This window comes from Watersipora subatra, chromosome 3 (assembly GCF_963576615.1).
Source record: "Watersipora subatra chromosome 3, tzWatSuba1.1, whole genome shotgun sequence".
In the NCBI taxonomy this organism is placed as follows: domain Eukaryota; kingdom Metazoa; phylum Bryozoa; class Gymnolaemata; order Cheilostomatida; family Watersiporidae; genus Watersipora; species Watersipora subatra.
The window spans coordinates 53,567,154-53,579,415 of NC_088710.1; the positions used below are offsets into that span (position 1 = coordinate 53,567,154).

General features: G+C 36.2%; 1 protein-coding gene and 1 non-coding gene across 2 annotated transcripts in view; both read left to right on the forward strand.

The window, feature by feature from the left end:
• Nucleotides 1-12,262, forward strand: part of LOC137390731 (uncharacterized) — a 68,088-nt gene that overhangs the window by 28,478 nt on the left and 27,348 nt on the right. The window contains exons 23-28 of the mRNA XM_068077054.1: nt 230-343; nt 3,920-4,061; nt 4,630-4,787; nt 5,769-5,777; nt 6,232-6,350; nt 10,324-10,495. Coding sequence (XP_067933155.1) covers nt 230-343; nt 3,920-4,061; nt 4,630-4,787; nt 5,769-5,777; nt 6,232-6,350; nt 10,324-10,495 — 714 coding nt within the window. The remainder of the gene's footprint in view (nt 1-229; nt 344-3,919; nt 4,062-4,629; nt 4,788-5,768; nt 5,778-6,231; nt 6,351-10,323; nt 10,496-12,262) is intronic.
• On the forward strand, nt 11,924-11,996 carry Trnak-uuu (transfer RNA lysine (anticodon UUU)). The gene has a single exon. It is a non-coding gene; the product is annotated as a tRNA-Lys (tRNA).

Consider the following 12,262-nt stretch of genomic DNA (forward strand, 5'->3'; position numbering starts at 1 on the left):
GATTTAAATTTTAAGTTACTCACCTCAACTTCTTAACATTTTGTTTCAAAGTTGGATTACCGTTAAAATGTAAGCGTTGCCATAACTGTGATTTAATCTTTAAAGACTCAAGATGGCTGGTCAATATTTGCTATAGCACTGTTCGTCACAAGCAATAGATGTCGAAATGTTCTGTCCGTTTTTAAAACATCCACTAGAAACAAAGTGGCTAACATTATTCCTGCTACAGGTTGACATGCAAAACCAAATGCATGAATTGAAGAGCTCATTGGAGAGAGCGCATGCTGCACATATTCAGCACTTGACGACCACCCTCAATGCGGAGAAGGCTCACAGTCTAAAGGTATTGGAGAGTGAGCTTCAACTTCAACACACCGAGTCTCTGTCTAGTCTCCAGGAAGAGATCAACCAGACAAATAGACTACTAAAAGAAGAACATAACATGGCGCTGGCAGAACTAAAAAGTATGTGATCTAAAATGAGGTCAAAAGGTTTGGTGTAGATTCCCTGCATGGAGTAAAGTCATTAAGACTACATGTTTGTAAAAAATAATGGTTTTAGTACAGTGGACCCCGGGTTATGGGGTCCATATTTTGCGGTTTTCTCGCCTTACGATGTGGAACAACAAGTTGTTCTGGCCCCTCATTGCCACATCTTCCCAACCATACGATATCAACATGTCTCTCCGAAATTCAAGTTGGAACAGCATCATTCGGTCTTTCATGGAAAATTAGTCTGAAAAAAGTTTTAATAAGGTCGGCTAAAAGCTATAGTGAAAGCTAGGCACACAACTCCGGGAACTGGTAATATAGATTTAAGACGGTGACAAAATTAAAGTTAAGTTTAGTAAAATATTAAAACTTAGCCTTAAGTATGTGTGTTTAATGAGTTAAATTCATTTAAGGTAAATTCAAAGTTTATGTTACATGTACGTAGTGTCACAAAGGTCTAGTGTACCAAACGCGTTGCTGTCCAAGTCTCTCTGACCCCGCGATTAGCCACTACCTCTGTCTTGAAGGAGAGAACTATACAGTACTGTACATAGTCATGTTGCATTTTATTGCAGATCGTAACCACTGAATAGGTAACTACTGTTACTATGGTTACCATACCATTTTTTTACTAATTTTTATATGTACAGTACATATGTATATAAACTTTTAATATTTTTACCAGGGGGTGTTTGCATTAGGTAATTACTACGGGTTCCTATATTCCTCCATACGACATATTCGCCTTACTATCCCAACACCAAAATAAAGTTATTTCGTATGGCGGTGTCCACTGTACGGCGGGGTCCACTGTATGGCGGGGTCCACTGTACCTCAAAATATTCGCACGAATTGATGGAAAAAATTATTGAAAAAAATATTTTTGGCAAGGCATTCCTCAGTCTTATGACTCAGTGGATAGTAAGTGCCATAAAACATCTGTGTGCACCGAAACCTTCAATCATAAGAGTTAATAGCAGTGGTGGATGTTTGCAGTCAGAGGATCAACAAGGCTCCCACTCTACTTACCCTAATATAGTGTCACCAGACAGCACTCAGACCACCTTATTACCATTAGTCATGCTTTTCATATTTATATTCCTATATATCTAATGATCGTATTTATATATCTCCTCACTATATTATAATATATTTGTAATAATATTTTCGATGGCTGAAAAGGTATGTGAAGGATACATCAGCTTATCTCACTTCTATCAAACACCTTTGATATTCACTCTCTAGGTCAGTGTGATATCCAACTGGAAGATGAAAAAACAGTAGCGCTACAGGAAGTTATAGATAACTATGACAAGCAGGTTCAGGTATGTTTTTGTTTAGCGTAAAGTCAATATAGAATAAATGAAACCTGGCAGTTTAATACTGTCAACATTTGTCAAGTTACAGAACATCCGATGTAGAACTATTCACTTCGTAAATACCCCGAAGACAACATGAGCCATGCATTCATTCTGGTCTGTTTACATGTCACACAGCCAGGTACACTGTCAAACTTGTGGCATATAAATTTTTACGAAATACAAGTTACAAATATACTGTTAAAGCCAACTGGGGCACTTCTCTCGACATCCACAGTAATTTCTAGCAGGGAGTTTCTTAAATGTTTCAAAATATTACAGTTTGGTAAGTAAAATTTAAAAAAATTAGTAAAAATGAAAAATATAAATTTATAAATTAAGTTAATTTAACCTATATCAAGTGTAAGTTACAGCTAGCCGCGTCACATATTCTCATCATTCAATCCCTGAACTTACACATTGCCGAGTTGGAACTCCCTGAACTTACACATTGCCGAGTTGGAACTTTTATTCATGTGTCTAATGTAAAATAATCATAGAAACCTCTTCTGATTATCACTTCATCAAATTGTTAGTTCTTCATGTAGGTATACATAATATATATGTTCTAATGAGATTACTTCAAGTATGTACGGTTAAATCTTTGAGCCAAGAAATGGATTAAACAAAAAGCACAATGTATTCTTGCGGGAGTGTTTGCTCCAATATGCACCAGTTCTGACATATGAAGAGATCAGAATAAAGTAATTTTGTATGTTAATATTTGGGTGTATCGTGCCGACTGTAATGGCCATGGCTGTATTTTTTGAGAACATATTTCGAGTTTGGTTTCTGTGAAAAAATTATCACTTGCAGTTCATTAAGAAAGGTTCTGACTAAACTATAACTTTGATTTATTTCCATTTTGATTTATTTTAAAATATTTTTGAGATATTTTTCTTTAAAGTTCATATCATTGTCTATTTGCATGTACGTTTTCAATGATTGGACAGTTAAGAACTACACATACTTGTATACAGTCTTCTAAGTTCTTGTTGTCTGAACTTTTGTTAAATAGATGAAGTTATATAATGTATATGCTGTTGTATGAAATAGGATAGGATAGAATAGTATTTGATTGGCAGCTGACCACAGATTTAAAACTTATCCAATCAAAAAATTCTTTAAATTTAGTAATAAAAAATTCTCAAAACATTTTATTTATTTTGGCCGAGAGCAAAGTCTGCATCTCCAGCTGCAGTAAACAGTAAAATCTTGAAAACCTTCTGATAGTAGGTGTAATGAATAAACAGGTGTGAGCCTGTCAGAGATGTGAGAAAATTTGTTTTGCTGAGCAATAATGAACCAACAGCAACCATTATCAAACACGAGTTCAATAGTATAAACTCTCGACCACGTAACCCACTATGGTGGAACATTGCAAGCCAATAACATTCATATCACGTAGTGGAATGGGGCAAACTAATAACTACCCAACATTCCTAGTAAAATTGGCAACTTAGTAAAGTAGACCAAGCCTTTAGCCCGCATCCTGATTGGATATTGTTCAACTAACAACTAGTTGTATATAACTGAGAGCTGCATATCATACTGCTAAACCAAATAAAGCTTGCATATTCATGTGGTAAATAATCCCAGGGTCATGTTATATCATGGGAGTGCTGATGCCTTTATGTACATACGTGATGAGGTAAAACATGAGTGTGTGAAGAGGGAGTGAAATACCAGCTGTGCTTAGTAAGAGAAAATGATCACTAACAGTTTTACTAGTTGATATCAAATCATCAGGAAATGAATACTTACAAAAGATCATTGGCTAACTCGAGACAAGCAAAGCAGGCAAATAAAAATATTTGGTGCTTTTACATTTGCTATCATCGACGATAGAGGTATTTAGTTTGTTGCTAATTCTCTATTTCAAAATATGTTTGGGATTTTATATTATTTGGTTATCCGATAATAATTGTTTTTATTTTGATACAGGTTTTAAAGGACGAACATAGGAAGGAGCTAATAGACCTCAAACAGGAACTGAACGAGAAATTTACCGAGGAAAGGCGTGCCCTTGAAGAGGAGCATTTAGCTCAGCTCAATACTGCCAGAGCGCAGCTCATCATAAACGACTCGTTGGAAAAAGATTATAGCAGCCTTGCCGAGGATCTAGAGAGGTTGAGCATGGAACAATACGTCAACTCGGATCTGATCAAGAGACTAGAGGAAGAGAAAAATGTGTTGAGGCAGCAATCATTAGGTGAGTATTAATGCAAAATAATGTGTTGCTAGTGTTTAAACAGGCATGGTTGAGAGTTGTCTTGCCTTTGTGGTTCTCGATCAGAATTTGACAACAAAATATGAAGAGATATTTGTTTGTATTTTGTAGACAATTGTAAGACTATAAATACATTATATTTACAGCGCAGTGACGAGAACATAGCCTCACATATAGTAGTTTACAGAAAGCGACGATACTTTATACCTGATGCGCGTTTTAAACTACTATCTTGATATTGTGCATGCACTAGCCGATCGTCTTTAAGATGCTCCTTAAGGTTTTTCATTGATATCGGTCATTTCATTGGAGGTCTGAACAATAGTGATTTTTCACTATAGTCTAAAAATTAAAAGTAGTCTTTTCAGTTTCATGTTTCATATTCAATTTTATTACAAGCTAGGTTTTTTATAGATTGGTTTTTGGCCGACTAACCGCCAAATTTGTTTCTATATGAATTTGATCTTGTATCTTGTTTCTTCAAAATCCTTGATCTTGAAGGAAACGCTTGTATTTGCTAATCATCTACTGACTCGTGCTGACCTTGCAGAGTCGAGTCAGAAGTTGAGCAGGATACACGATGAGGAGATGTCTGAGCTGAGCCAATTCTTTGAAGACAAATTGGTCGAATCTGAGAGAGAGCATATCGAGGAAGTAACTCAGCTGAAGGAACGTTATGAACTGATGCTAGGTTTGTCAAATATTCCTGTGACGCACATTTATTGGCTGACTTCCTCTCAACTTCCTCATATGATCATTAATGTTGAGGCACTGCCCTTCAGCTTGTTCCAATGGGATGCTGTTATTACATTGCTTCAAAAGAGCATTCTATAGTTGAGAGGCAAGATAACGGGTGTAAAGTCATCATATATAAGTCGAACAAAGTTTCAGCATAAACCATTTGTGGTGAAATATATTACGGTATCGTTTGCATGGAAATTAATACATTTTCTAATAATGCTCTTGTTGATTTTCTTTAAAACTTTTACAGTACTATATTCCTATGAATTGGTTGCATTCATTCCTACCCCCAGGCTCATTAGGAAATCTTTGAAACTAACCCAAGTTTTGCAAGCATTCTGTTGCATAAGCTGTAGTCAGGACATTTGTGGAAGTGGTGTTAGTACTAGTAGTATTTACAGTAATCACAGTAGGGCTGTCAGTACAAATAGTCTAAGTAGAAATATGGCTAGTTATCTTATCACAGAAACATTGCTGGGATGCTTGAGCTACAGATGTGACATTCATCTCCAGCAGATGTCTTTTCAGAGTGTAATATGTTGCTGTAGTTACTAATCTCCCTACTAATACAAATCATACCATTTATTAATCACTACTATTAGTATGTAGTGAGTGTAAATTTGTAACTTCACTCGACATAGCTACACATTTTGTTCTCCATTATCTGTTGTTTACTCAGCGTGTTTGTCTCAGGCAATCATAGCCATAGAGCTGTATGGCTGTTATTAACATCTTTAGCTGTAAAATTCTTATGGCTGTATCAACTGCCCTTGCAGTTACAATGGATCATAAGCTAAGTATCAGCGAATCTCTTATTCTGATTTTAAAAAGCATTACTTTGATTATTTATAACCCAATAGCTATTGTATGTTCAAGAAACGATATTCCATCATCTGCTAAAACTGCAATGAAATTATCATCACCTTACTGCTATGTTACTGTTCTTAGCTAGGAGCTGCTTCATGCTCGTAACTCAAGTTATTTTAAATATGGAAAGGTTAGAAATTACAGCTGTAAATTTGAGCGTCTCTGTTAACTGCAGCTATCTGTCAAGAAAGCCTTCTTTGCAGTTTGTAACATAAAACAGTTATATATATACTAGTGAGTCTGTGATTAAAAATGGGTGTTCTTAAAACACTTATCCTTATTCCTCCAGGTGTGGTTTTTCAGGTGTGTCTCCAATTTATAGCACTCTATGTGATCGTTCATTATATACGTCAACATTTACTTCAAAATATTGAGCCATCTTAGAAAAGCTTTTCTCAAAAGCCAAAGCTTGTTGAGACTTTCTGGTATCGTATTTTTTGACTCTCGCAGCGATTCTTGCTGCGAATAGTAGCCATGCCAGTAGATGAACAATAGGCTATTGTTGCATGTTGGTGTTTCAGACAGCAGCAGCGCGTCACCAGAGTATCAGAAGCCATACCATACCGGGGATTCTTTGACCGAGTCTCTCAGAGACAAAGAGAAGGCTAAGACCAGACTTTACCACACTATGACAGTTCTGAGTGACCTTGACAGCAGTGAGGGGTAAGTCATTCATCAAGTCATTTTTACTCTCGTGTATATCCTTTTACTGACCGCATAAACCACATCTTTTACGAAAAGTTTTTATTTATTGTTGTGTCAAACAGAGCGTCACAAGGAGGAGGTACAAAAGGTAAAACTTGCTTAATCTCTAGAAGCATAGCGAGTGTACACAGTATTAACTGGTAGATAGCAGCATCTGCTTATGACACTCGAGATACTATTAATAGTATAAATTATTATTTATAACATAAGACACTCGAGAGACTGAAATTAGGTAGCACCTACATGTATATGATCTATAACACGAGTATATCATGCAGACTTCATGATGCACATGAGGTGAAAGAGTCAACACGCAGATGTTTCTAATATTACTAATAATGACTCGATTACTTCAATAACAGTGAATTCTTTCGTGGTTGCTGTAGTGGTTGCCACGATTTTAGTTACAATGTCAGTTAGAAGATCGATTGTCACAATCATCAAAACTACACTCTGATTCGATGTAACTAAGGTCTAAATCATATCCATTGTTTACAGATCTGTCCATAATGTTGTTTACAGTCTGACCTGAAGACATTAAAGCGTTTATATGAACGATGAGAATACTCTTAAGAAACACTGTACGATGTAATAGCAGCCATTGTTATGGTGCATTTTAACTTTAAAACATTAAAAAACGTCAAGTGCAAAAATATGAGTGCAAAATATAAACGACATATTAGCATTGCTTCACCCGTAAAAGAGTTGTATTTATCTTCCCAAAATTCTGATGAGTTAGTCGAAATCTATGCCACCCTCTATTTGAACGTCACTCTCTATTTGAATGTCAAATCTAATAAAACGCCACTATAAGGAAAGGGATAAAAATAGAGTACAATTGCATTCAAATAGAGGTTCTACATTAAATAATATTGTTTATTTATTGTTATATATTGTTGTATTATTAACCCAAATGTGTGGTAATGTAATTACCCTAATGTTATTGCACCTAATGCTCCAAATAGTTCGTTTAAAACCTTGATTCGTGAAAGCAACGCAAAGGTTAATAGGTTTTTGCAAGATTACTTTTGAGAATAATGCAGCTAATTTGTGTGAAAAATGTTTTTAATTTTTAGTATGTGAAAAGGAGGAATTTATTGCTAGCGCAATCATCAAGATACGACGCACAAACCGATTGGTGTGATTCTATAATCCACACTCGAGAACTAGTACTAGAACTAGTACTAGAACTAGTACGCAATGTATAAAAATGCTGGATTTTTTTGGTAGTCATTCAATTTTGTTTTTGGATTCTGTTTTGCGCTTTAGAAGATTGTCACCAGACGGTAAACTGATTACCATACTTTTAAAGATGAACTTTCACAAAATTTTAGTAGATTTTGTCAGAAAATATCAGTGTTTTTCTATCATTTGCGATTGTTTTTTGTTTGGAGTCGTCTGACTGCCAGGATGTTTCAAGATTAAAATCGACAAAACTTAATAGCAGTTAAACGCTCAGATCAAGCGAAAGTGGGATTATGACGTCTATAGTTGTAAAGTGATTGACAGAATAGAGGCGCGTAACACTGCACCTTGAGTGCATTAGCCGCTATCAACTCCCACAACAATAACAACTAGTGACGTCATTTTGCATGGCTTTTTCTTCTGAGCGTTTCAATTGCAGTCAGACCAACTCAAACAAATAATCGCAAATGATAGGAAAATACCGATACTTTCTGATAAAATTTACTAAAAATTTTGGAAGTTCATCTTTAAATATGGCTCAGCAAGTACTACCAGTGATAATCTTATTTTTGCTGTGAAGTTTTATTACTCTATTCATAAGATGTTAAAATGCCTGTTGGGATGCATTGTATGTAATGGTTAAGCTAATGGCCAACATAAGCTAATTTGGTCGTGTAATTTGGTCGCATTGGTTAGTCCACAGCATTGACATTAGCAACTCATACACTTAGGTATGTTCTTTACATCACAGCCCATAGCTTACCTCATGAGTGTTTTTGTCCCAAAATTAGTTGTTAGCTTTTCCAACATCAAAATCAAGGATGAAAAACAAAATGTGGTGATTATATTGTTATAAATTTATGTGATTTTAAAATGCTGATAATTAGCCTGTAAGAATAACCCGATGATACAGTTCAAGTTCTGCTATGCATCAGTAATATACGTTGACGAACTATACTGCTTGGAGGCAGAAAAGCGATTCACAAGGGGAATATTACCAAGATTTACCTTGTGTATATCGATTCCCTCCCATAGAATAGGCTGAGTTCTACGCACAATACCTATGGGATGAGCCAAGCTTTACAAAGCATTCTTGGCACACTCAAACTGATGTGCCAAGGGTCATTGGCTATGCTTCAACAGTCCATTTGTGTGTCGCTTAGCATTGATTTATAAAAATGTGGTAGGCTATTGCGTGCCCACTTCGTTGATGTGGCATTACTTCATGGAAACTTATTGAATTACTGTTTGTTATTCTTCAGTGATATATGCCGACTTACAGTTAAGAATGGAAGTTTACTGCATTGGTCAGTGCATCATCAGCACCTCTCGGCCGACATACAAACAACCGACATTACCCTGACATGCTCTTAACTCGTCATTCTTATCGTTGGTAAAACTGGCCGTTTTTCAGTTATGATGGTCAAATATTATGTACATTAGTAAGCACCCTGGCACCTGTTGGAACCGGAAACGCTCGTATTGTTATCACTTTAGGGGGAGATAACTCTATGGTCCGCTGTACCTTGAGAAATTATCAATCGTAATAACTACATGTACAATTATTCTGGAATGCCAAAATGTGGGGTTGATTGGCGCAGTAGTTAAGGTATCAACTAGGGCATTTGTAGTTTGGAAAGGTGTGATCAACTATCGTTGGAATTGTCCTACTGATAGCGATAGCCATCGAATTATCAATGAGCAGACAGAGTTCACCGATAGTTATCACGTGACTTTGCAGCTGGTAAAACTATCGTATTATCGAGAAGATGACTTCACAAGCCAGATGACCACACGTGCCTGAAAAGATCGAGGATTGTGGGAAGCGATGGGATAAGGAAAAGCCGCAGAAAAAAATCTGCAGAAGAAACAACAAAAACTATCTGCAAAACTATCGGGTTATATTATTTTTTATAATTCGATAACGATATATAAGTTTTGGATGTTTTGATAGGTTAAAAATAGGCAACATATTCATATCGAGACGACAACTTCCGACTATCGCAGTCGACTATTGAGCTATCGTGCAACCCTAGTATCAGCCTCCCATGCTGAGAGTAGTCAGTTCAAATCCCGGGCAATGCAATCTTTTTTCAAACTCCGTCCGTGATTTCAGGCAAACACAGACAGTTCTAATTAAAGTAAAGATTAATTCCAATAAAGTTTTTATTCTGTCACTTTTATGAACAAATAACATTATGTTTTTTAGAAAGTTTTAATTGAAGCTGTAGTATGTACACTAGACAATCTGTTATCAGCTTATGGTCAATTTTTGCGATTGACCAATTGCTTTAAAAATATGCATATTGGCTGATCTGCACTGACGATTAATATTATTCGAACAAATTTGTGCATTATTCTTATTGGTTATGAGCACACGCTAGCTTGTTCTGCTAGAGATACTGTAACTGCAATCTATCTGCTCTGATTGGTTGTCGCTACCGAACAATTATTTGGAAATTGAACAAGTTCAAATTGCAGTTCAGCCAATTTTTCGAAATATTTCTAATTTGATTAAAATGAAAGCTTTAAAAACTTTGTTGGACAATCCATATTTTAGTTAACTACGCATGACTATTGGCCAGTACATACACAACTTAATGGCTCTAACAGTTTGGTAGGGATGAAAGGTTTAGTTGATATTCTAGTTACCAATGTGAGTATTGTATCTTTGCAAGACTGGAAAACAGACAAATTCATTTGTAAAATGCATTTATTCATATCGTTACTGCCGTTATGGCTGTAGCTCACCACCAGCAAGAATGACTGCCGAGGAACTAGAGCGAGCAGTGGCTAAGGACAAGGCAGATCAAACGGCTGAGTTGGAAAAAGAAGTCGACGAATTAACTAGGAAACTAGTCGAAACTGAGAACAATCTAGAACAACAGAAACTTCAGCTCCAAACCATCTCAAAGGAAGTAGGTGATTATAAGTGTACTAGTATTGAGCCAGACGGTGCTCGGGATTTATTTCATTTTCAATGCAAATTGTTTCACGAAAAAAATCCATGAACTTGTTCATTGAGGACAATTGTCTTTAATGCATACGAAAACAGATTCTGGAGTTTGTAATCAGATAGATCGTTGCACATTTAAACAAAGACCGAAAGTTCTTAGATTTACAATTGAGCCTGGTATTGCTTGGAGTCGTTTGCTTTTACTCGTTAAGTGAGTATTAGTGAGTCTCCTCTTGTAACTCCTCCCTGTTAACCTCACAGCACATCATTCTTATGATACTAAATATTATTCCTCAACTTGCGGTCGAATGGCTCAAGTGGTAGACCGTTGGTGTCCGAAGTTGAAAGTCCCAAGTTCGAGACCAGTACCGAGCAGCCTTTTATGAAGCATTTTCAATATCGCCTATATTTGTTCAGTGATTATGTGGTAGCTCACCAAGTGCAAATATGACAAATTTGGTGCGCGATAGTAAGGAATAGCTGAATGGAGCTAAAATAACTTGTATCATGTCTTGCTAAATACAGTCAAACATGGATAACTTGTACTTCACGGGACTGAGTGAAAGTGTTCGAGTTATCAGAGCATTGTCACAAGTCCATGTATTTATCAGTAGATACATGTACATATACAAACTATAATATAAATCAAAACCGTCAATGGCTTGTTTCAAATTAAATGCTTCTAATGTAAAGTTTAACAATTTTTTACCAGAAAGTATAGAGATTTTTCTATCACTTGAGATTTGTTTGTTGTTTTAGGTGATGTGACTGCCAAGACATTTTTCAGATTAAAATTGGCAAAACCTGATTGCTGTTGAAATGCTCAGAAGAGCAGACATCTTTTTCTTCTGAGCGTTTTAACCAAGATCAATTTTGCCAATTTTTCTTGAAGTTTATGCCAAGGTTACTGCGCTTTTCCATAGCCTTTGAAGTACCTACACTAAGCGAATGTTTGGTAAAAATCAAATTTTAACAAACCTTTTGAAAAGTTGTTAACAAAAATATTTTGCCGATGATGGTAATAACGACGCCTATGAACTACTAAAAGTTGAGGTTTATCTCTGGCTTGGAATAAAGTGATATTCTAAAGTGATAACAACCGTCTCTGTAGCCATTGGGCAAAAAACTGTTCGAGTTAATGAAGATGAGGTCGAGTTATCTGAAGCAATTTATCATTGCGTGGGAACGGACCAAACAAAACCGTTCGAATTAACCACGTGTTTGAGCTATCCGAGGGCGAGTTATCCATGTTTGACTGTATTATTGCTTGTCGTTTAGTTCAGCTTGGTTAGTTGCAATCATTGTGATTAAATTGCTATTTGTCTTCAGCCTTATATTCACTACCAACCATATTTGTACAGTTGTAATGTGGGAACTAACTTCTTGAGCAGCCCGGATAGCTCAGTCGGTAGAGCATCAGACTTTTAATCTGAGGGTCCAGGGTTCGAGTCCCTGTTCGGGCGAAGCTTGTTTTTCTTATTATTAAGCATAATAAGTCTTATCACTTATATGGGAGCTTGTTAGTTTTCAAACAGTGTGAATAATTCAAGTTTAGTATGCCATAGCAAGGAATGGCTGAATGGAACCAAAATAACGCAACTCATATCATGTCTTGCTAAAGATTATTGGTTGTCATTTTGTTTGGCTTGGTTAGTTGCATTCATTGTAATTAAATTGCTATGGTTAAGGTATTATAGCCGTAACTTCACTGTATTGGGCCGATACTCCT